This window comes from Salvelinus fontinalis, chromosome 23, assembly GCF_029448725.1.
Source record: "Salvelinus fontinalis isolate EN_2023a chromosome 23, ASM2944872v1, whole genome shotgun sequence".
Lineage (NCBI taxonomy): Eukaryota > Metazoa > Chordata > Actinopteri > Salmoniformes > Salmonidae > Salvelinus > Salvelinus fontinalis.
In genome coordinates, this window is record NC_074687.1 from 5,819,674 (window position 1) to 5,845,396 (window position 25,723).

The 25,723-nt window shown below is 43.6% G+C and overlaps 2 protein-coding genes across 6 annotated transcripts in view; both read left to right on the forward strand.

The window, feature by feature from the left end:
- Positions 1-236: 236 nt before the first annotated feature.
- Positions 237-2,871, forward strand: LOC129820763 (protein jagunal homolog 1-A-like). Of its 2 annotated transcripts, none has more exons than XM_055877708.1 (3): positions 237-406; positions 1,089-1,146; positions 1,349-2,871. In XM_055877708.1, the coding sequence occupies exons 2-3, from the start codon at positions 1,142-1,144 to the stop codon at positions 1,809-1,811; spliced, it is 468 nt and encodes a 155-aa protein (XP_055733683.1). In that variant the 5' UTR covers positions 237-406; positions 1,089-1,141; the 3' UTR covers positions 1,812-2,871. The 2 variants fall into 2 exon arrangements, with proteins under 2 accessions (XP_055733683.1, XP_055733682.1); XM_055877707.1 differs by having other exon boundaries at positions 239-406; positions 1,049-1,146.
- Positions 2,872-3,710: 839 nt separating this feature from the next.
- Positions 3,711-25,723, forward strand: part of LOC129820765 (protein TFG-like) — a 33,706-nt gene continuing 11,693 nt past the window's right edge. For 2 of the 4 annotated variants that reach the window (XM_055877709.1, XM_055877710.1), the window contains exons 1-7: positions 3,711-3,864; positions 7,682-7,888; positions 8,468-8,551; positions 14,175-14,321; positions 15,010-15,174; positions 18,264-18,392; positions 19,951-20,028. In XM_055877709.1, the coding sequence (XP_055733684.1) occupies positions 7,705-7,888; positions 8,468-8,551; positions 14,175-14,321; positions 15,010-15,174; positions 18,264-18,392; positions 19,951-20,028 (787 nt within the window). In that variant the 5' untranslated portion in view covers positions 3,711-3,864; positions 7,682-7,704. The remainder of the gene's footprint in view (positions 3,865-7,681; positions 7,889-8,467; positions 8,552-14,174; positions 14,322-15,009; positions 15,175-18,263; positions 18,393-19,950; positions 20,029-25,723) is intronic. The other 2 variants (XM_055877711.1, XM_055877712.1) reach the window with 1 other exon arrangement.

The window sequence follows — 25,723 nt, forward strand, 5'->3', positions numbered from 1 at the left end:
GGCACATCTATAGAGTACCAATTGAGGGTGTGGAAAAACGGAATGTTAATTTTAATGAAATGTATTATTGTATTTCGTCGTTTTAAGAGGTGCTTTCTTTTTCCCGCAAAACACAAAAGGAAACGTTTTTGGTGTCTTACCAACAATTATGTTTCCGTGATGGAAAACGAAGCAGCCAAAATAGTCAATGGACCAGTCTCGAAAGTCTCATGAAGGATGTTGAGAGAAAAAGGGATGCTGCGACTGATGTGATGCGCGTGCGCAGTGCGCACAACGCATGTGTCTTGTCCTCTATTCAGCCGGCTTCTATCTATTCACCCAGCTTCTATTCATCTTGGCATTTAGGCATATTTAGATACTGTAGTAGCTACCTAACTACGTTCATTCAGCATCTCAGTAACAAACGGTAAGAATCCTCAATTAATTGTTATTTTTAAACTACTGTATCGTGAATTACTGCATTCAAGGTAATTTTCAGTAGGCTAGCTAGTTAGCGATTGCTAACGTACGTTAGCATTACAATTTATTAGCAGGTGAAATATGGATGAAACATGGATGAACCAATAAATAGGTGAAACGTTTGCATACAAAGACATTTATGCAGCTAGAGTGTGATCTCGGTAACCATTCTTTCAAAGAGGACAATGAATTAATCCGCTTAACATAGCCAGGTAACGTGACCAACTGCTTGTGAAAGTTATGCTAGCTAACGTTAAATAGCGAACGTTAGCAAAGCTTTCCCAGTTGCCAGAGGCAGAGAAATATGCAGCTAGCTACTATTCATATCTATTGATGTTATATTACGGTTGATAAAACAACTTAAATAATAGAGGAGCTTCTAATATTCAATTGTTTAAGTGTAGAAATAGAAGACTGATCATCACATCAGTGTGTCTGTCTGCATGGATCAAGTCATTGTCATGGATTAAATGCACGTAAAGAACGCATATGCTCATTATTGATGAATCAGATGTGGGCAAAATAAATTAGAAAATGTACACCAAGTCAAATAAGACAAATTATTGTTGCGTGGTATTTGGGTAAGCAGGTTGTTACCATGACGTCTCGTGTGGGCCCTCGAGCTGCAGGTACTGATGGGAGTGACTTCAAACACAGAGAGAAGGTGGCCTCACACTACCAGATGAGGTAATCAGTCATGTCTGTCTGCTGGCTGGCTGTATGTCTGTGTCTGTCTGTACGCTTGTTTGTCTGCCTGTCTGTTTGTCTGCGCTTGCCTTTCTGTCTGTCTGAGTGTGCCTGCCTGTCTATTACCATATTGTTTATAGTTATCCATTAACCATACTGTCTCAACTCCCTCTCCCTCTCCCCCTTTTCCCTGTGTCTCCAGCGCCTCGCTAAAGTCTGAGATCCGGAAACTCAACTTCGTCCACCTGCTGCTCTGGCTTCTGGTGGCGGCCCAGGTGATCGCCAGCAAACTCGACCTGGTGTCAAGTGATAAAGTGGCTGAGCCCTACAGATGGGAGTACCCCTACCTGATCAGTCTCTTTCCACTGGTCACCGGCAGCCTGTCGCTGCCCAAGAACAACATCAGCTACCTGGTGATCTCCATGATCAGCTCAGGCCTGTTCTCCATCGCTCCACTCTTCTACGGCTCCATGGAGATGCTCGGCGAGGCTCAGCAGCTGTACCGCCACGGCAAGGCTTACCGCTTCATCTTCGGCTGGGCGGCGGTCACCGTCATGTACCTGGTGATGGTGGTGGCGGTGCAGGTGCACGCCTGGCAGATCTACTACAGTAAGAAGCTGCTGGACGCCTGGTTCGACTCCACACAGGAGAAGAAGAAGAAGTGATGAGGATGTTTGGTGGGTTTTGAGGCTAGGGGAAAACTGTGTTTTTGTTTTTCTCTCTGTCTTTAGGATGCATATATTAGTATATTCTGTTATTTATTTATTACCTCATGTAATCACTGGCTATTAAATCTTTCCAGATGGTCTATCCAACACACATTTTCTCGCCAAAACACGCATACTCTCTCTCCATTTCAAAGACACTCAGGTGTATACATTTTCTCTCACATTCACAAACAATTAGTGGCGCAGCGGTCTAAGGCACTGCATCTCAGTGCTAGCGGTGTCACTACAGACCCAGCGTCGTTCGGATTTGGCTGGGGTAGTCATTGTAAATAAGAATTTGTTGTTAACTGACTTGCCTAGTTAAATCAAATAAATGAAAATAAAAGCAATTCTCTATTTTGTTTATCTGGCCTCAGAGAATAAACGATAGAGACTGCAGCTCCTTCTGAGACTGCTATATTTACAGCTGTTGTGAAGCATTTAGACATATGAACCAAGCTCTTGTGTGAGACTGCAGCATGACGGAGGATCTCTACTGACTCTTTGTCTTAACAGTGGAGGAATGAGGGCTGGACTAGTTTGTTGTGACGGTTTCAGTAAATTGACATCCGGTGACTAGTCTGTCAATATTGAAATCCCTGTAAGGCATGCGCACAAGTACTGTCCAAAGCTTGAGACTGAGAGACATGGGATGCTGTGTTTCAAAGGCCCAAAAATGTATGCTAAGTTGGCCTGACAGGTTAGTCTGTGTCTTGACAGCTATCAAGGGGTCTTGATTTGCCCCTGTAATGTGCCCAAACTGTAGTGCTCATCAGGGTTGTGGTCGATACCAGTCAATTCAGAAAGTAAACCAAATATAAATTCCAAATTATCATTGATAAGCATTGAAGAGAATTGTAATTTCAGTGTACTTCCTGAATTGACTGGATTTGAAATGGAATTGACCCCAACCCTGGTGCTCATCATTCATATATCTCTTAAATGTCCTGTATGCTTACCCATTGCTCCCTCACTTTATATGATTATGTTTTTACCACCAATAAAAAGGGAAATTAAATCCTTGCTGTCTTGATTGTGTCTTTAGTTATCTTGATTTTTACAGACCTTGTGATGTGCTTGATGAGCTGTTTCATCACAGTTGCTTTCACCACATAATCCCGTATGTGTCACAGTAACCTTTGAAATTAAGCAAAACACGTCCTGTAAAGTCAGTATAGAGGGAACCACATCACACAGAGTCACATATTTCATATAAAACTCAATTTGTCAACCTGCTCCTATGCAGTGGTGTAAAATAATTTAGTAAAAATACTTGAAATTACTACTTAAGTAGTTTTACTTCACTACATTCCTAAAGAAAAGTATTTACTTTTTACACCATACATTTTCCTTGACACCCAAAAGTACTCTTTACATTGTAATGCTTAGCTGGACAGGAAAATTAGCAAATTCACACTCATTAAGAGAACATCCCTGGTCATCCCTACTGCCTCTGATCTGACGGACTCACTAAACACATGCTTTGTTTGTAAATGATGTCTGAGTGTTGGAGCGTGCCCCTGGCTATCCGTAAATTAAAATAAGACGATGCTGTCTGGATTGCTTAATATAAGGAATTTGAAATGATTTACACTTGTACTTTTACTTTTGATTTCTTATATTTTATATTTTAAGTATATTTTAGCAATTACATTTACTTTTGATACTTATGTATAATTCAAACCAAATTCTTTAGCCTTTTACTCAAGTAGTATTTTACTGGGTGACTTTCACTTAAGTCATTTTCTATTAAGGTATCTTTACTTTACTCAAGTATGAGATTTGGGTACTTTTTCCACCACTGTTCCTATGCAGAAAAAATACGTCAAATAGTTAAGTCACTACTGCGCGCTCCACTGTACGACACGTACACGTTTTACGTCGACAGGCGGGCAGATTTCCTCATGTGAGGCTAGGATTCTGTGTTTGCCAGCCCTGGTTAAACATTTTGGCTGACAAGGTCCTGAGAGAAATACCGACACAACAGTGGGATAAAGACGTCCAGTTACAGGTGGGATACATATAGATGTCTGTTTCGATATTGCTAATATTGACAACCTGAATCACAATCTCAATCACAATTAGCATTTCTACCTAACGATTGACGCTAGCGTCGGGTTTGTTGTGTTTTTAAAGCCACATTTGTTTTATTTTCTCAAAGACCTCTCTTAAATTGTATACATAATTTTATTGGTGCAATTATATTCGTTTTTGTATTAAATTAAGTCGAACATTCATTCTCTGATGCCGGTTAAAACGCTAAACTGGGAATTATTTTGCAGGAAGTCAACATTCTAACCATAAATTGGAGTTTTGAGTTGGTCTGTATTTGGCATGGTTCTACATCCTGTCAGTTACAGGAAAATTGGCTATGTATGAACCAACTTGGCTTTCTTACTAGCTAGTTCAGGGAGTTACATTCGTTTTGACACCTCTAGCAACAATAACATTATCTAGTTATGTTAGCTAACAATATAGCCAGTGCAACAGATTTTGAGCTAGAGTTAGTTATTGGCATAACAGCAAACGAACGAGCTGTCAAATTACCACGCTAGGTAACGTTAGGTACGTCTAACGTTAACTATCATGTCATGGATCACTGCAAATAAAATGACAAGCTGTAATCCCGAACCTCGCCCTTTCATTAGTCAGCAAGTTAATTGAATGACTTCTGTACAAGCCAAGCCTTATGTTAAAATGAGATGGGTGTCATTACTTTCTATATTATGCGAACTATCTAGACAGACACCTTTTGTTGGTAGCTCATTTGGCTAGCTTGTTTGCTAGCCAAAGGCCAGACCAAGTTCAAATCAAAATCAACTAAAGTAGTTGCATTTAACGTGATTGAATCTATGTATTGTAACTGTTTGTTGATAAAAAAGGCCTATCTGGATAGGGAAGGGATTGTTCATCATAAACTAATCAGTTCAGCTAGTGCTTATATCATTCTGATGATATTAACTAGTATACCGATTATGATTTTTCAACGCAGATACCGATTATTGGAGGACCTAAAAAAAAACGATGCCGATTTAAAAATAAAATAAATAAATAATAAGAATATATATATATATATATATATATATAATAATACTAAATAAATAAAAGTTGTTTTATTTGTAATAATGACAATTACAACAATACTGAATTAACACTTATTTTAACTTAATATAATAGATAAATCAAATCAATTTAGCCTCAAATAAATAATGAAACATGTTCAATTTGGTTTAAATAATGCAAAAACAAAGTGTTGGAGAAGAAAGTAAAAGTGCAATATGTGCCATGTAAAAAAGCTAATATTTAAGTTCTGTGCTCAGAACATGAGAACATATGAAAGCTGGTGGTTCCTTTTTAACATGAGTCTTCAATATTCCCAGGTAAGAAGTTTTAGGTTGTAGGAATTATAGGACTATTTCTCTCTATACCATTTGTATTTCATTTACCTTTGACTATTGGATGTTCTTATAGGCACTTTAGTATTGCCAGTGTAACAGTATAGCTTCCGTCCCTCTCCTCGCCCCTACCTGGGCTCGAACCAGGAACACATCGACAACCGCCACCCTCGAAGCATCGTTACCCATCGCTCCACAAAAGCCGCCGCCCTTGCAGAGCAAGGGGAACAACTACTCCAAGTGTCAGACCGCATGACGTCACCGATTGAAACGCTATTAGCGCGTGTAACAGTATAACTTTAGTACGTCCCCTCGCCCCTACCTCGGGCGCGAACCAGGGACCCTCTGCACACATCAACAACAGTCACCCACGAAGCGTCGTTACCCATCGCTCCACAAAAGCCGCGGCTCTTGCAGAGCAAGGGGAACCACTACTTCTAGGTTTCAGAGCAAGTGACGTAACCGACTGAAAGGCTGCTAGCTCGCACCACCGCTAACTAGCTAGCCATTTCACATCCGTTACACTCACCCCCCTTTCGACCTCCTCCTTTTCCGCAGCAACCAGTGATCCGGGTCAACAGCATCAATGTAACAGTTTAACTCTAGACCGTCCCCTCGCCACGACACGGGCGCGAACCAGGAGAAGGATAGGAGGTAGTTTGGCAGTCCATGACAATTTCACAGGCATCTGCCTCAATTGACGGTGAGCAGCTTTCGAGGTCGAATGGGTGGTTCGACCAGCGGAACACATCTTGCACCTTCTCAGCATGTACTCCCGCAGCTTCTTCCAGCAAGGCCTTGTATGGAACCCTTGTGATGCGGTGGAGAGCGCTCGGCTGCACAAATGGCTGTCTGAGTGCATCAGCAATGACATTTTTGGGACCGGGGATGTACTTTATGTCAAACTCGAATGGAGCGAGTTTAGCAACCCATCTCTGTTCACAGGTGTCCAATTTGGGCTTGGACAGGATGTATGTTAATGGGTTGTTGTCTGTCCATACAGTAAAAGGCTTGCCCCTTAGCCAATGACTATACTTCTCACAGACTGCCCAGCGTAAAGCAAAAAACTCTAACCTATGGGCAGGATACTTTGACTGTGCATAAGTAAGATATTTGCTAGAGAATGCTACGGGCCTGGCTGCAGACCCATCCTCTGGCACTTGGGAGAGGACAGCACCTAATCCATTACTAGATGCGTCTACAGACAGCAAGAAAGGTCTACTAAAATCAGGGTGGGCTAGCATGACCTGATCGAGGAGAGCTTGTTTCAACTGACTTAAGGCCTGTTTGCACTCACCAGTCCAGTCTGCTGCTGTGAGTTTCCTATATATTCTTCTTTTCCTCTTTCCCATGGCGTGGTGCCTTCGTCCCAGTTGTCAGCCCATGCAGCGGCTTAGCGAGGGTGGAGCACCCCTCAATGAACTGCTGGTAATAGACTATCATTCAGAGAAAGGACCGAATCATCCCCTGGGAGGGCACGTCCGTGTTATCCTCCATGAGATCCTTCTCTGTCATCCCTGCAATAGCCTTCACTTTTTCTGGGTCTGTGGCCACACCTCCTTCTTTCGAACTCCTCCCTTTCCACAGCAATCAGTGATCCTCTGCACACATCAACAACAGTCACCCACGAAGCGTCGTTACCCATCGCTCCACAAAAGCCGCGGCTCTTGCAGAGCAAGGGGAACCACTACTTCTAGGTTTCAGAGCAAGTGACGTAACCGACTGAAAGGCTGCTAGCTCGCACCACCGCTAACTAGCTAGCCATTTCACATCCGTTACACGCACACCCTGCTAACTAGCTAGCCATTTCACATCGGTTACACCAGCCTAATCTCGGGAGTTGATGGGCTTGAAGTCATAAACAGCTCAATGCTTGAAGCATTGTGAAGAGCTTCTGGCAAACGCATGAAAGTGCTGTTTGAATGAATGCTTACGAGCCTGCTGCTGCCTACCATCGCTCAGTCAGACTGCTCTATCAAATATCAAATCATAGACTTAATTATAACATAATAACACACAGAAATACGAGCCTTTGGTCATTAATATGGTCGAATCCGGAAACTATCATTTCAATAACAAAACTTTTATTCTTTCAGTGAAATACGGAACCGTTCCGTATTTGATCGAACGGGTGGCTTCCCTAAGTCTAAATATTGCTGTTACATTGTACAACCTTCAATGTTATGTCATAATTATGTACAATTGGGGGGGACGTGTGCTGTTTGCACTAAATTCTTTGTTGTAATATTGCAAATTGACATTGCATTTTCACCATGAATGATTCCAGCTTTAATTTATGTAAAAAATGTATGTAGCAACTGCAGATTTCCCCTTTTAATGGTCATATGGTAACAGGTTGGCACCATAATCAAACCTACATGATTCCTGTGTAATGTATGTTCCATCTCCTTCCTTTTGTGATGTCCCCTCCAGCGGTGGAAGCAGTAGACTGTACCATGAACGGACAGCTGGACCTGAGCGGCAAGCTGATCATCAAGGCCCAGCTGGGCGATGACATCAGACGCATCCCCATCCACAATGAGGACATCACCTATGACGAGCTGGTGCTGATGATGCAGCGCGTCTTCAGGGGCAAGCTGCAGAGCAACGACGAGGTCACCATCAAATACAAGGACGAGGGTAAGCATGGAAGGGGACTGGGCCGTTCTGGACTAGCACTGGAATAAGATGGATTATCACAATACTGGTAGTCAGTGTGCTGCTTACTACTTAGCTTCCTCCACTGTCCGACTGCCCCATACTGGGCGCAATCCAGTGATCCTCTGCTTAGCAACACACATGACAGCCCTCCTTGACAACGTGTAAACCGATAGAACCATACAAAAGGTACCAATTTGGATGGCTCCATCCGCAACATTTTAAGATAGCTATGAAATAAGTTTACGGTACGTTCTGAACTCCGTTGCCTAGCTAGATGCCATCGGACCCCTCAACATTTACCTGCTCCCTGCTGGTAATGGAAACAGATGTTCTCTTCCATACACTTGAGAATGCATCCTCCACTTGTTTTGAGTTATTATTGGACGTAAGAGAATAGGTTAATGTGAGGGTTTCTACCTCACAGCTTTCACCAATTCAGTCATTTCAGAATAGTCATTATCTTAGGAAATTAAAGGATTAATTGTAAAACTATTGGAACGTGGCCTCATTCTGATTTGGGTTTTGAATGATGTTCCCTGCTCTCTTCTCTTCCTGTAGACGATGACCTCATTACTATTTTCGACAGCTCGGACCTGTCTTTCGCCATCCAGTGCAGTAGGATACTCAAACTCACTCTCTTCGGTAAGATATTATCATACACATACATAACCATCCTTTCCTTTTTTTACTATAGGCCTACGTGCTGCTGTGCCAAGCACGCCCATCCTTGAATAATCAAAACCACTTGATTTTTCCCGTGGATATTAATGGAGGCTCATTCTGTTTTTCTAGTCTTTGTTATGGTACTGTACTATATAGAACTTAGGTTCTTTATATCCTCTTGAATACTCATTCTGACTGTTCCATTCCAGCATCACCCTCTCTCCAAAAGTTAAGGTTCATTTCCAGGAACATGCCACTGGGAGGCAGTCTAGTCTCATAGTTTGACATTGAACCTGAGGTCTTCATAGATCTACCTGAACTTGATTACCCGAGATCCGACCCAGTCACATTTTGTAGTTAATCCTCGGATCCCGCTCGGTGGCCACGGGCCTCGGATCTTTGTGAAAATATGTGAAATACTGACCGGATCCCAAATTATATTTGAAGAGTTTAGTTCCTAAACAACATTTCATACATTTTAAATGTTATCTTAGGGCTGAATGACTGTCAGGGGGGGTCCCTTTTAATCAAATCAAATGTGTCATTTTGTGACAAAAAGGCAAATTTGCTTTATTAAAACAAGCCACTTATGTAATGTGGGGTAAAATAGCCTACTTGCTGTGAGAGAGGAGGACGCGACAGCGGAAAAGAGTGATAGCACCTAGACTATATAAAGTGAGTTTCTGAAACATTGAGTCAGTCGTTCTTTGCTGACGTGAAGAAGAAACTGAATGAAAGACCATAGAGGGAGGAAAAAACAACAGTCATCTGTATAACCTTCATTTATGTACATTGTGGATGTGAAGGGGGAAAAGGTTGCCCATATTGTCAAGACCTGAGATATTTAATTTGTTTTATTTATTCAATTTACTAGTTTATTTAGGGTATTTCATTTATATTTTTAAGCTTGGCCTATTTAGTAGGCTTTTGCTATTTTATTTGACTATTTCCTTTGTTTAAAACCCCCTAGAGTCGATGTCTGCGCCCCGGTGGAAATCTAATTGGCAAAATAATATCTGCATAAAAATCTGTACGTTTAAGCTAGAGATTTTTTTTTTTTTTTTAATTGGATCTGTCTGTCCACCGCATCTGCTGATGTCACTTCCGCACCCCAGGCTTAGACAGGGCTTACGCTTACCTTGACAGTTATGTGTTCAAATAACAGTTGAACTAATTGTGAATGTCTCGAGTCAAGTGTGATATTTGTCAGCATAAAGATGAGTGGCTCATTTATGTGCTAGTTTCGTGGCTTTCGTTCAAAATAAATAAGTTATATAATGCAGAGTTACTTACACATTCTTTCTGATCGTCTTTAATAAAGAACACATATTTGACTAATCTGCTCATGTTTGCGTGTGCGGTAGACTCATTGCTGTAGGCTTATCTGCAGAAATATTGTATTTCTAATGTTGGAAGGCTGCCGATTTTGATTGTGTAATGCATGGATAGGTATAAGAAATATCAGGACAACTTCAACTCTCAGGACAGTAGGACTTCACAGCCGTGGCGTGGATTACTTTTCGATCAAACCTATATCCGAACCAGGCTGAATCTGCGGGCCTAAAGGCTATATCTACATTTAATTTTGAACAAAAAATATTAGGCTATTATATGAGTTAGACCTGAGTTGTAGAAAGACATGTTTTGGTAGGCTATAACACTTGCTAGCGTCCTAAAATCACAAAATAAAAATCCTTGAATCTAAAAAATGTGGTCAACAGAAACAAAATGAATAGATCTTTGAAAACTACAATATTCTACATGCAATTATAGCGTTGGTATACTGAACTCTAGATCAGGAATCATCAACTAGATTCATCCACGGGCCGATTTAAAATAAATACATTTTAAAATGTCAATTTTTTCAATTAAATAAATAATAATTACATAATTTAAATGTCAAACATAATAAAACAATTTTTGTAGACTGCAAATTGATCGCAAGAAGCCCAAACAGAGATAATATTTGACTGAAACATATTAATTTCAAACCTTGCTTACATTTGTATATGATCACGTCTCTCTACTATGCGTGGGAATATTTTAAGAGATTTACAAAATTCAAATCACTTGGAGTTGATATCCTGGTGTTTATACAGTCTTATGTCCAGCAATGAAAATTTTAAAAATATTTATTTTTATTTTACTCAGAAAACGTTTGAGGCCAAATAAAACCACCTTCCGTGGCAGTAAAGCTAAAAAATAATGTTTCTTTCTCATCCGTTTAAGTCGGATACAGATATATTAGTTTAATCTAATTCTCTCTCAGGTCGGACATGTGTTCTGTCACATCTGGTCCACTTCGTATCCGAACTGCATTGGATATTGATTTTCCCCCCAAAATACTGGATCCTGTTGGTTGGGTAGGAATTGAATGGTTTGGATCTCAATTTTTCGATCCAAGAAGACCTTGACATTGAACTCCTACTTCGTACCCCTTGACACTTTCTGTTTTTCTCTCCTGCCAATATCGTCCCAATGGCAGTGTTCCTATGCTGGTTGGTTAGTAGAGGCACCAAGTTATACTTGAAAGTTATTATAATTTTTGTAATACTTTTCACATGTCTCTCAAGAGTTGAGCTCCATCTCGGGCTCCATGTTGTCAACCCCTTTTCAGAGAGTTTTAAGAGTGTGCTCTGCAAAGGATGGCAGATGGACGACGAGAACTTTTGTCTGCTTTAGGCCTAATCATCATAATGCCTTCTGCTCTTCTGCCAGCGACATCCCTACACTGTAGTGTGTGTCCATGTCACAGTATTGTACGCTGGCCATGTGTTATGCTTCCGCCTTTGTTTCACAGTGCAGAAATGTCAGATATGTGTTACTGTTTACACACACACACCTCTCCCTCTTTCATCTCCAATGTAATTTCCCGTGCTCTGTTCCCAATTACACCCCAGTGTCCCTGAACTATCCCTGCTATTATTAGAGAGGGAGCGGCAGAAAGTAAATGTTTTGGGGATATTTGACTCCATCCCGAGACTTTAGTGCCGAGGCCTGGAGCGTCAGCACGTGCCACCGGCCGGGACCTCACGTGTAGTCGATATTCCCAGACATGTGTACAGGGATTGGGAGCAGGAGGGAAGATTAGGATTCATCCCGACGGTCCGTGTCTCCATCCAGGGCCTTTTTCTGACCTGCTGTGTCTCTGCTCACACAGGAATCTGGAATTCTGTCTGTAGAATGCTCTGCCTATACCCTCGTATGTCATATACTACAGCCTCATTGATATCATATACCTTGTGTCCAAAGCTCCCATCATGCATTTCAACTGAGATTTATTTGTTGGACTTCCTGTAGTGTGGAACAGTGCTCATCTGTCTGTACTAGTCGTGGTCCAGGAGATGATTGTTGGTCACATCTCAAATGACTCCCTGTTCCCCATTGAGTGGCCAGAGCCACATCCTTAGTGTCGCTTTGTGGATTCAGTCATGTGGTTTCTGTGTCAAGCCAGAGTACTGTGGGGCTGCTCGTCTCCCTGTTCTTTTTGTACCCATTGATGGGCCATACTCTACCTCTCCTCTGTGCCCCTATACTCTCTAGCTATTGATTCAGTGCTGATGAGGATGGTGGTGTGTTGTGCTATGACAGCCTGTAAGACTGGGACTCTTTGAGATGATACATGGTTCCCAAACGTTTTCACTCTGGCTTCCTCTCCAGCATTGGGGAACATCCTCCCCCTGTGTCTATTTCTATGGGCAGAAGCTCTGTTCATGACACAAACTGTTCACACTCCTCTGCATTCACGCAGGACCAAAATAAATGTACATCTCTGTACAGAGGTTAGGGCTCATCTGTTATAGTGATCAGAAGGTCTGGGACAGATCACTGTATCCTATAGCTCTGGGATGCTGCAGTGTGGATGGAGAGAGATTGAAGAGGTGATCCTTACCAATGTGAAGTTCCATACCGCTATATATTTGAAATGTAATAATGTTATATCGTCTCGTACTCTTCTCTCTCTTCCCCAATATATCCCCTCCCTAGCTTTCTTTCTCTCTCCCTCTCTCGCTGTCTGTCTCTCTCTCTTTGTCTCTCGCTCTCTATTCAATGGCAACGTGCCACAAATCTTGCTGCTGTGATTGTCTACTGTGGTATTTGGCCTAACATGTAGGGGAGTTTATCAATATTTGTTTTGAAATTGTTTGTGGGTCTGTGTGATCTGTGGGAAATACACTGAACAAAAGATGAGATGAAAGAACCCTTAGGAACGAGGTCAGAGACCTGACCGTGTGGTGCCAGGACAACAACCTCTCCCTCAACGTGATCAAGACAAAGGGGATGATTGTGGACTACAGGAAAAGGAGAACCGAGCACGCCCCCATTCTCATCGACGAGGCTATAGTGGAGCAGGTTGAGAGCTTCAAGTTCCTCGGTGTCCACATCACTAACAAACTAGCACACCAAGACAGTTGTGAAGAGGGCACGACAAAGCCTATTCCCCCTCAGGAGACTGACAAGATTTGCCATTGATCCTCAAAAGGTTCTACAGCTGCACCATCGAGAGCATCCTGACTGGTTGCATCACTGCCTAGAATGGCATCTGCTTGGCCTCCAACCGCAAAGTACTACAGTGGGTAGTGCATACGGCCCAGTACATAACTGGGGCCAAGCTCCCTGCCATCCAGGACCTCCATACCAGGCGGTGTCAGAGGCTCCAGCCACCCTAGTCATAGACTATTCTCTCTGCTACAACACGGCAAGCGGTACCGGAGTGCCAAGTCTAGTTCCAAAAGGATTGTTACCAGCTTCTACCCCCAAACCATAAGACTCCTGAACATCTAATCAAATGGCTACCCAGACTATTTGCATTACCCCCCCCCCTCTCTCTTTCTTTTACGCTGCTGCTACTCTGTTTATCGATGCATAGTCACTTTAACTCTACACTCTAACTCTACCTACTTAGAAATGTCCTTGTTTTTGAAGGAAAAGCAATTTTTTTGGTCCATTAAAATAACAGCAAATTGATCAGAATGTAACATTAACAATGCCTACACTGTATTTCTGATCAATTTTATTTTAATTGACAAAAAATGTGCTTTTTTTTCAAAAACAAGGACATTTCTAAATGACCCCAAACTTTTGAACGGTAGTGTATGTATATATTTTTTTAAATTGTGGATCACATTTTTATTTGGCGTACCCCCGACGGCATTACGTTTACCCCAGTTTGGGAATACCTGCTCTACAACAACATGGAGGTCGTCTTCTGGTATAGAAATTAACATTCAATTATCTGGCAACTACTCTGTTGGACAATCCTGCAGTCAGCATGCCAATTGCACACTCCCTTAAAACTTGAGACATCTGTGGCATTGTGTTGTTTGACAAAACTGCACATTTTAGTGTCCCCAGCGCAACGTGCACCTGTGTAATGATCATGCTGTTTATTCAGCTTCTTCACATGCCACACCTGTCAGGTGGATGGATTATCTTGGCAAAGGAGAAATTTGTGCACAAAATTTAAGAGAAATAAGCATTTTGTGCAAATGTTAAATTTCACTCATATTTTATTTCAGCTGAAATGCTTTACATGTTGCGTTTTATATTTTTGTTCAGTCTATGTATCTCTAAAGTGGTCATCTCTTCTCTCCCCCCACAGTGAATGGTCAGCCGAGACCTCTGGAGTCCTGTCAGGTCAAGTACCTGCGTAAGGAGCTCATTGAGCTCAGGAACAAAATCAACGGTCTCTTGGAATGTCTGGAGCCCCCCTCAGAACCTGGCCTGGCTGCCTCCGCGCTAGACAGGGGTACGTACACACACACACACACACACACACACACACACACACACACACACACACACACACACACACACACACACACACACACACACACACACACACACACACACACACACACACACACACACACACACACACACACACACACACACACACACACACACACACACACACACACACACACACACACCTACCTCTATCTTTGCAAGTGTGAAGTGTGTTTTTAAATCATCTAATTATCTACTGATATGCACACGTCTTGCATATTTGTTCTATAACTTTATGAAGTATCCACACAGATACAGGCTGGTTTTTATTAGTTCCTAAACCCTCTCTGTAACTTCACTAGGTAGCCCTGAAAAGGGTGGTTTGTCCTCTTTCCAAAACCATCCATTGCTTCTAATCACAGCATGCTTTGCATCAATGTTGTTCGCTAGCTGGCTTGTGGTGGACAGCAACAGGTGGATTTGTTTTTCCAAGGTGTAGAGGAGAGAAGTGTAAAAAATGTTTTTACGAGTTGTTTCCTTTGGCATGTTTATGCCGCTAATCCGGGGTAATGAGTTGATGTTTCAATGATAAAAGATAATGGAACGTTCTGCTTATTTGCATATTTGACAATGTATTTTTTGTGATTGTGTGTTGACATGCATCCCCTCCCTCCCTCTCCCTCCCATCCACTTCCTCTCTCCTCCAGACTCGGTGGATGTATGTGAAGGGAGGGTGGTGGTGGCGGCGGTGAAGCAGGCCCCGGTCCCAGTCAGTGCGGCCAGCATGTCGGCCTTCGACCCCCTGAATAAGCAGGACGAAGTCAGCAAGAACGTCATGTCCGCCTTTGGCCTGAGTGAGAACCATGTCCTAGGTAAGGCCGTCCATCATTGTTATTACTTTCTGTTGCTTTCTGTTTGTATTTTTTTATGCAGTCTTCTGACTGACCTTGCCCTCACTCCCCACCCTGTTTGATTTCTCACTTGCCTCTCTGTCTGTCTGTCTCTCTCTCTGTTGAGCGTCTGATACATACCCGCTTTGTCGCAGGATGGGGCTTGGGGGGTGCATAATTTTTGTATTTTACTTAAATAAAATGTTAACTAGGCAAGTCAGTTCAGAACAAATTCTTATTTACAATGACGGCTTACCCCGGCCAAACACTAACCCGGACGACGCTGGGTCAATCACGGCCGGTTGTGATACAGCCTGGAGTCGAACCAGGGTTTCTAATGACGCCTCTAGCACTGAGATGCAGTGCCTTGGACCGCTGCGCCACTCTGGAGCCCAAAATTAGTGGTGGTTGGGCCTGTTGCTCTGCTCTTGTCCTGGGCATATGTGCGGCTCTCATGTTGAGGTCTTTGCTGTGGGCGGGCGGCATGGGGGGGCAGAAGGGGCATAGGTCTGATCTGGGGGGACCTATATAGAGTGTGGCCAGGGTTTGGTTGGGGTGTGGCTGGTGATGCTGTGGTCTGAGTGTAGGTCCTCGTGGTGTAGGTTCTCTTGGTGCAGGTGTCTCGCTGGTCTGGGCGGGGTTTCCACTGCTCTGTCGCTCCTGTGTGAGGTGCTGCGGTTCAGGGTTGCGTCCTTCAGGGTCCTGGCAGAAGTTGGGATGGCTGCCTTGTTGAGGTGGACCTGGTCGTAAAGGCTGTTAAAGTCCAGGGTGATGTGGTGGGCCAGGTAGACATTAGGTTTTGAGACAGTCCTGGGAAATGCTTTCATTCACCCGCTGTATGGTGGCTGGGTGGAAGTATTTTCGTGGTAGCAGGGTGGAGATAACTACTTGTGCGTTGGGGGAAAAGTTTATTCTCTTGAATTGATTTTCCATTTGAGTCAATGAGGAACACAATTTCTGGCTTTTGTGTCCTCAGTGGATATGTGGGTGTTGTCAGGGGAGCTAATGGGGGAGCTGACGGGGACTGTTAAAAGGGGGTGGTGTCTGTTGGGTTGTCTGTCCCGTTGTGGTCCGGGTCTGAGGTGGGCTTCTCTGGGGGAGTGTCCGGCTCTGTCACTCCTCAGCTTTCTTACCTCCTTGTTCAGTACTGTTAGCTGTCCCATGTGTTTCTCTCTCTCCTCCTTCACTGCTGTTAGCTGTGCCATGTGTATTTCTCCCCACATAAGTTCTCTCACCTCAGTCCGTTGCGCAGTCAGCTCTCAGACAGCCGTCCATCTCCACCTTCTGCCCTCCGGGTCTTGTTGAGGGGTTGTTGTTGTGCTGGTCTGTTTTGTGGGTTTGTTCTGTCTGGATTGTGTGGACTAGCTCTCTGACCTCCACCATGTCTCTCTCCAGCTCTGTGAACTTATCCCTCTCAATGATTGTGGAGCAGTGCAGTTGTTGGACCTGAGTGTGTTCAGTACTGGGGAGGAGGGGTGATTATCCTCGTCTGCAGGACAGTTTGAAGAGATGTGATAAGGCTCACTCAGGATGGGGGAGTCGTCACAGAGAGATAGCGCTTTTCCTTCTGTGTTCTCTCTTTGATCCCGTAAAAGTCCTGCTGGATGGAAGTGCATGAGGATGCCCTGCACCATTACTGTCCCAGACTTGTACATGTTGACAGGTTGTTTCAATTTCCTCAATGTCTAATATTCTGAGTTTCCATCCTGGGCCAATACCCTCTCTCTTGACGTAAGGGTAGTGTGCTCTTATAGCACTGTGTCATGCCAGGGGATGGTCTGTGTTAATATAGCACTGTGTCATGCCAGGGGATGGTCTGTGTTAATATAGCACTGTGTCATGCCAGGGGATGGTCTGTGTTAATATAGCACTGTGTCATGCCAGGGGATGGTCTGTGTTAATATAGCACTGTGTCATGCCAGGGGATGGTCTGTGTTAATATAGCACTGTGTCATGCCAGGGGATGGTCTGTGTTAATATAGCACTGTGTCATGCCAGGGGATGGTCTGTGCGGAAAATTAAGTTGCTTATGTTCCCCTCTTTGCTGCAGTCAGCAAATAGTGTGTCTGGATTGTCCTTGAGGAGCTTATTTTTGTAGTTATTCCGTGCAGTTTTATTTTAAATATCCAAGGGGTACTGTACTTTGACATCTGCATAGGGATACGCCATGGCACAGGGGGCTTCAACGGCCTTTGCATTTGGGTGGGGGAGGCTATGAAACTGCTGCCATTGTTAGCCTCGAGTGTTCACACACATCACTTCAGTGCTAATTGAAGTTGCAGCCAGGTCAGGTCTGTTCTGTCCTAGCAGCTTAGTAGCCTTAGTTAATTTGGTTATATAAAGCTTATTAAAAATCTTTTACTTTTTGGCTCCAAAAGTAGGTTCATACTGAGTAATGTTCACTCAGTTTTGTGTTGGATGGTATTTCCAGGTTTCCGCTGTGTCTCTTCTGCAGGTTTTTGTTTGCTCTAAGTTTTTTTTCTTCTGTCCTTGGTAGTTAGAATCCATTCAGGTAATTTTGTCAAATCATGGTTTTAGGTATGGAGTTTTGAGGATAGTGTCCCGTAGAGGATGGTGTCCTGTATGTCCTTGTGAAAAAAAATCTATCTACATTTATCCAACTCTAATTATATATGTTTTATATATTTCTCTCTCTCTCTCTGCTCATGCTCTGTAATCTCATCATCCTCTCTCTCTCTCTCAATTCAATTCAATTCAATTCAATTCAATTTGCTTTATTGGCATGACGAAACAATGTACATATTGCCAAAGCTTATTTACAATATAAAAATGAGAATCAAAATGGTCAACGGGACAACAGTAACAACAATAACTAAGTGTCAAAATAACCATACATTCAACAATAACAATAAACATACAATAGAGGACATGTGCAGGTTGATTGGTCTGTCAGACACTGTCCCTCAACTTATGGCAGGCAGCAATGTAGTGCGCTGCCAACCCACAGCTCTCTGCGTCCTCCCCCAACAGGACGGGTAGCCTATCCTCATCATCATCTCTCTCTCTCTCTCTCTCTCTCTCTGTCCCTCTCTCTTTCTCCCTCTCTCTAGCCCCCCCGGGTGTTTCGTCTGTGGAGCGGTCAGATACTCCAGAAAGCATTGCATCATCCTCGTCCGCCGCCCTACAGCCACAGTCCCCCTACGCAGGGATGCAGCAGGGACACCCAGCAGCCCTCGACGGTTAGGAACACGCACACAGTAACCATTACCACCAGACCATATCTCTGCATGGATGAATATATGTAGGAATGTGTGGGGAGGGAGGTTATCAGTGTGGGCCAGTGTAGCCATTGGGTGGTTTAGCACCTCCAAATATCTGGGGTTAACTGGGATCCCTAAAAAACTGTTGTCTTGTCAAGATGGTAGAGTGACTTCACCCCATGACAGTGACCCGAGGTCAGTTTGTGCTTTAAACTGATCTTAGGCCTGTGCCTCAGGCCCACCTCAATCCAGTTGATGTGTTGTGGTACACCTCTCTGGCGTGGCAGCTTTGGGCCCTTTTGCTCAAGTAGTGTTGTCCCAGGCCCTACCACAGAACGATGTTCCAGTCCCCTGCCAAGCCAATGGCATGTTGTTTTTTTGCTCTTATTTCCGTTAAAATTATGAATGTGTCAGTGTCACGATGGTTTCATCCAGATGATTTTCACTGCTCAGACTTGTCGGCAACCACAAACGGGAGGAATTGGTTGTCCTACTTAATTGTTTGTGTCATGCTGTTGGAAATTAAATCTAATGGAAATCACAACTGCCATCTTAGTAGGGTATTTATTAATGCCTCCATTTTAGTCAGGGATGGCTACATTTTACACTTGGATTGGCTAGTTCCCCAGTCCTGTTTTCTGTACAGTAGTTTAACTCTGCATATCTGCATGCTGATGTATCAGTAACATACAGTGCATTCAGAAAGTATTCAGAACATACCTTTTCCCACATGTTACGTTACAGCCTTATTCTAAAATAGATTAAATACATTTTTCCACTCATCTACACACAATACCCCATAATGACATAGCAAAAACAGATTTTTCAAAAATGTTTGCAAATTCCCCAAAAATATTTTATTTTATTATATACGTATTCAAACCCTTTGCTATGAGACTTGAAATTGAGCTCAGATGAATTCCGTTTACATTGATCATCCTTGAGATGTTTCTACAACTTGATTGGATTCCACCGGTAGTAAATTAAATTGTTTGGACATGATTTGGAAAGGCACACACCTGTCTATATAAGGTCCCACAGTGGACAGTGCATGTCAGAGCAAAAACCAAACCATGAGGTGGAAGGAATTGTCCGTAGAGCTCCGAGACAGGATTGGGTCGAGGCACATATGACAGAATGGCGCCGGTGGGGGATGACTGCCGTTTTACGCGCTCCTAACCAACTTTGCTTTTTTTGTGTTTTTTCACATTGTATGTAACAGTACATAATGCTGCTGCTACTGTCTCTTATGACTGAAAAGAGCTTCTAGATATCAGAACAGTGTTTACTCACCTAGAGTTGGATGAAGATTTTTCCTTTAATGTGTCCGATGCGAAGGATATACTGCTTCTCGGAGACCAGGCCCAAATCCCTGTTATATTCGCGTGAAGAAAAGACAGTAATAAAGGAGGCCGGAGATCGGGGTGACTTGTGAGAATTTGTTGGCACGTGAGTAACACTGGAAAATAACTGGATGATCTCTGCTCGAGACTATCCTGCCAACGGGACTTTAACTGTAATATCTTGTGTTTCACAGAGTCGTGGCGGAACAACACGGATAATATACAGTTGGCTGGGTTTTCCGTGCATCGGCAGGACAGAACAGTTACGTCTGGTAAGACGAGGGGTGGTGGTGTCTATTTTTCAGTAACAGCCGGTGCGCAATGTCTAATATTAAAGAGGTCTCTAGGTATTGCTCGCCTGAGGTAGTGTGGTCTACAGTTTATGATGAGGTACTCTATCTACCATTTTTCGTAGCCATCTATTTACCACCACAACCCATTGCTGGCATTAAGATCGCACTTAATGAGATGTGTAAGGCCATAAGCGAACAAGAAAATGCTCACCCAGAAGCGGTGCTTCTAGTGTCCGGGGGCTTTAATGCAGGCAAACTTTAAATCTGTTTTACCTCATTTCTACCAGCATGTCAAATGTGCAACCAGAGGAAAAATAACTCTAGACCGGCTTTACTACACACAAGAGATGCATACAAAGCTCTCCATCGCCCTCCATTTGGCAAATCTGACCATTAGTCTATCCTCCTGACAACTGCTTAGAAGCAAAAACTAAAGCAGGAAGTTCCAGTGACTCGCTCAATATGGGGGAGGTCAGATGACGTGGATGCTACGCTACAGGACTGTTTTGCTAGCACAGACTGGAATATCTTCCTGGATTCATCCAATGGCATTGGAGTATGCCTCCTCAGTCACCTGCTTAATCAATAAGTTCCTTGACGTCTTCGTCCCCACAGTGACTTTACCTACATATCCCAACCAGAAGCCATTGATTACACGCAACATCTGCACCGAGCTAAAGGCTAGAGCGGCCGCTTTCAAGGAGCGGGACACTAATCCGGACGCTTATAAGAAATCATGCTATGCCCTCAGACGAACTATCAAACAGGCAAAGCGTCAGTACAGGACATTTACATTTACATTTAAGTCATTTAGCAGACGCTCTTATCCAGAGCGACTTACAAATTGGTGCATTCACCTTATGACATCCAGTGGAACAGCCACTTTACAATAGTGCATCTAAATCTTTTAAGGGGGGGGGGGGGGGGTCAGAAGGATTGCTTTATCCTATCCTAGGTATTCCTTGAAGAGGTGGGGTTTCAGGTGTCTCCGGAAGGTGGTGATTGACTCCGCTGTCCTGGCGTCGTGAGGGAGTTTGTTCCACCATTGGGGTGCCAGAGCAGCGAACAGTTTTGACTGGGCTGAGCGGGAACTGTACTTCCTCAGTGGTAGGGAGGCGAGCAGGCCAGAGGTGGATGAACGCAGTGCCCTTGTTTGGGTGTAGGGCCTGATCAGAGCCTGAAGGTACTGAGGTGCCGTTCCCCTCACAGCTCCGTAGGCAAGCACCATGGTCTTGTAGCGGATGCGAGCTTCAACTGGAAGCCAGTGGAGAGAGCGGAGGAGGGGAGTGACGTGAGAGAACTTGGGAAGGTTGAACACCAGACGGGCTGCGGCGTTCTGGATGAGTTGTAGGGGTTTAATGGCACAGGCAGGGAGCCCAGCCAACAGCGAGTTGCAGTAATCCAGACGGGAGATGACAAGTGCCTGGATTAGGACCTGCGCCGCTTCCTGTGTGAGGCAGGGTCGTACTCTGCGGATGTTGTAGAGCATGAACCTACAGGAACGGGCCACCGCCTTGATGTTAGTTGAGAACGACAGGGTGTTGTCCAGGATCACGCCAAGGTTCTTAGCGCTCTGGGAGGAAGACACAATGGAGTTGTCAACCGTGATGGCGAGATCATGGAACGGGCAGTCCTTCCCCGGGAGGAAGAGCAGCTCCGTCTTGCCGAGGTTCAGCTTGAGGTGGTGATCCGTCATCCACACTGATATGTCTGCCAGACATGCAGAGATGCGATTCGTCACCTGGTCATCAGAAGGGGGAAAGGAGAAGATTAATTGTGTGTCGTCTGCATAGCAATGATAGGAGAGACCATGTGAGGTTATGACAGAGCCAAGTGACTTGGTGTATAGCGAGAATAGGAGAGGGCCTAGAACAGAGCCCTGGGGGACACCAGTGGTGAGAGCGCGTGGTGAGGAGACAGATTCTCGCCACGCCACCTGGTAGGAGCGACCTGTCAGGTAGGACGCAATCCAAGCGTGGGCCGCGCCGGAGATGCCCAACTCGAAGAGGGTGGAGAGGAAGATCTGATGGTTCACAGTATCGAAGGCAGCCGATAGGTCTAGAAGGATCAGAGGAGAGTTAGCTTTAGCAGTGCGGAGCGCCTCCGTGATACAGAGAAGAGCAGTCTCAGTTGAGTGACTAGTCTTGAAACCTGACTGATTTGGATCAAGAAGGTCATTCTGAGAGAGATAGCAGGAGAGCTGGCCAAGGACGGCACGTTCAAGAGTTTTGGAGAGAAAAGAAAGAAGGGATACTGGTCTGTAGTTGTTGACATCCGAGGGATCGAGTGTAGGTTTTTTCAGAAGGGGTGCAACTCTCGCTCTCTTGAAGACGGAAGGGACGTAGCCAGGACTAATATGGACTAATATGGAATCCTACTACACCGACTCTGACGCTCGTTGGATGTGGCAGGTCTTGCAAACTATTACAGACTACAAAGTGAAACCCAGCCACGAGCTGCCCAGTGACGCAAGCCTACCAGATGAGCTAAATGCCTTTTTATGCTTGCTTCGAGGCATGCAACACTGAAGCATGCATGAGGGCACCAGCTGTTCCAGACGACTGTGATCACACTCTCAATAACCTATGTGAGCAAGACCTTTAAACAGGTCAACATTCACAAGGCCGTGGGGCCAGACGGGTTACCAGCACGTGTACTCCGATCATGCACTGATCAACTGGCAAGTGTCTTCACTGACCATTTTCAACCTGTCCCTGACGGAATCTGTAATACTTACGTGCTTCAAGTAGACCTAATTGACTACCTCCCGTAGCACTCACGTCGGTAGCCATGAAGTTCTTTGAAATACTGTTCATGGCTCACATCAACACCATCATCGCCAAAACCCTAGACCCACTCCAATTTGCATACTGCCCCATCAGATCCACAGATGACGCAATCTCAATCCACGCTGTCCTTTCCCACCTGGACTAAAGGAACACCTATGGAAGAATGCTGTTCATTTACTACAGCTCCTTGTTCAACACCATAGTGCCCACAAAGCTTATCACTGAGCTAAGGACCCTGGCACTAAACATCTCTCTTTGCAACTGGATCCTGGACTTCCTGACGGGCTGCTCCCAGGTCGTATGGGTAGGCAACAACACATCTGCCACGCTGATCTTCAAAACAGGGGCCCCATGGGTGTGTGCTTTGGCCCCTCATGTTCACCCACGATTGCGTGGCCAGGCTCAACTGCAATACCATTAACCTTTACTTCATACCCATCCGGGAGTATCCTCATCAAAAAAGCTGACTAGCATAGCCTAGCCTAACGGGACAGGGATATCATATAATTTCATGAAATTACAAGTCCAATACAGCAAATGAAAGATAAACATCTTGTGAATCCAGCCATCATTTCCCATTTTTAAAATGTTTTACAGCAAACACAATATGTATTTATATTAGCTAACCACAATAGCCAAACACACAACCGCATATTTTCACCATGTTTCCACCGCATAGGTAGCCTTCACAAAACCCACAAATAGAGAGAAAATTAATCACTAACCTAGAACAACTTCATCAGATGAGTCTTTTAACATCATGTTATACAATACATTTAGGTTTTGTTCGAAAATGTGCATATTTATAGCTACAAATCCTCGTTTTACATTGTAGCCACCATCACAAATAGCACCAAAGCAGCAGGAATAATTAGAGAGCAACGTGAAATACATAAATACTCATCATAAAACATTTATGAAAAATACATGGTGTACAGCAAATGAAAGATAAACATCTTGTGAATCCAGCCAATATTTCAGTTTTTTTTTTAAAGTGTTTTACAGCGAAAACACAATATAGAATTATATTAGCTCATCACAATAGCCAAACACACAAAGCTATTTATCCACCGCCAGCATAGATTTCACAAAAACAGCAATATAGATAAAATGAATCACTAACCTTTGGACAACTTCATCAGATGACAGTCTTAACATCATGTTATACAATACATTTATGTTTTGTTCGAAAATGTGCATATTTAGAGCTGCAAATCGTGGTTATACATTGTGAATATGTAGCAACAATTCACAAATCTCCGGAGATATTTTGGACAGTCATCTAATCAAAGAACTCATCATAAACTTTACTAAAAAATACATGTTGTACAGCAAATTAAAGATGCACTGGTTCTTAATGCAACCGCTGTGTTAGATTTTTAAAAATAACTTTACTACAACATACAAAAAGCATTATTGTGTGAGAGCGCTCACATATTCTACCCCCTGTTGGAGTGAACATATTCCACAGAAATACGAAATAACATCATAAATTGTGTCTTACTTTTGCTGAGCTTCCATCAGAATGTTGTGCAAGGAGTCCTTGGTACAGAATAAAGCGTTGTTTGGTTTTAGAATGTCCATTTCTTCTGTCGAATTAGCAACCTTGGCTAGCCATGTGGCGTGAACATGCTCATCTTCTCTTGGCGCAAAGAACGGAAAATTCCAAAAGTCCCAATAAACGTTGAATAAACTGATAAAACTCGGTTGAAAAATCCTACTTTATGATGTTTTTCTCATATGTATCAAATAAAATCAGAGCCGGAGCAATTCGCCGTGTATACCGAACGCTCTTCAGAAGACAATGTCGAGGTCCCCCGCGCGCCGTCGACAACAAACAAAATACCGGACCTGCCACTCCAAAAGCTCTTATTCGGCCTCAGATCAAGCTAGACACCCCATTCAACCTTCCACTGCCTGTTGACATCTAGTGGAAGGCGTATGAAGGGCATACATATCGATAAATAAAAGCCAGTTGAATAGGCAGGCCCTGAAACAGAGCCTCGTTTTAAGATTTTTCATTACCTGTAAGGAAGTTTGCTGCCAAATGAGTTCTGTTTTACTCACATATATAATTCAAACAGTTTTAGAAACTTATGAGTGTTTTCTATCCAATAGTAATAATAATATGCATATTGTATGATCTAGAACAGAGTACGAGGCCGTTTAATTTGGGCACGATTTTTTCCAAAGTGAAAACAGCGCCCCCCTATTGACAAGTTAAGTGCTGATGACACAACAGTGGTAGGCCTGATCACCGACAACGATGAGACAGCCTATAGGGAGGAAGTCCGAGACTTGGGTGGTGTGGTGCCAGGACAACAACCTCTCACTCTACGTGAGCAAGACAAAGGAGATCATCGTGGACTGCAGGAAAAGGAGGGCCAAACACGCTCCCATTCTCATTTACGGCACTGTAGTTGAGTGGGTCGAGAGTTTCAAATTCTTATCGTAGTTCAAACACACCAAGACAGTCGTGAAGAGGGCACGATAACACCTTTTTCCCCTCAGGAGACCGATTTAGATTTTGCATGGGTCTCCAGATCCTCAAAAAGTTCTACAGATGCACTATCAAGAGCATCCAGACCGGTTGCATCACCGCCTGGTATGGCAATCTGACCATATTGTTATTTTGTTTTTATTACATTTTTACTTTTGTTTATTTAGTAAATATTTTCTTAACCAACAATCGAAATAGAGTTATGGGCTTATAAGGAAGCATTTCACGGTAAGGTCTACACCTGTTGTATTTGGCATATGTGACATACAATTTGATTTTGATTTGAGATCTGGGGAACAGTACCAAAAATGTCTGCAGCTTTCAAGGTCCCCAAGAACTCAGTGGCCTCCATAATTCTTAAATGGAAGAAGTTTGGAACTAAATT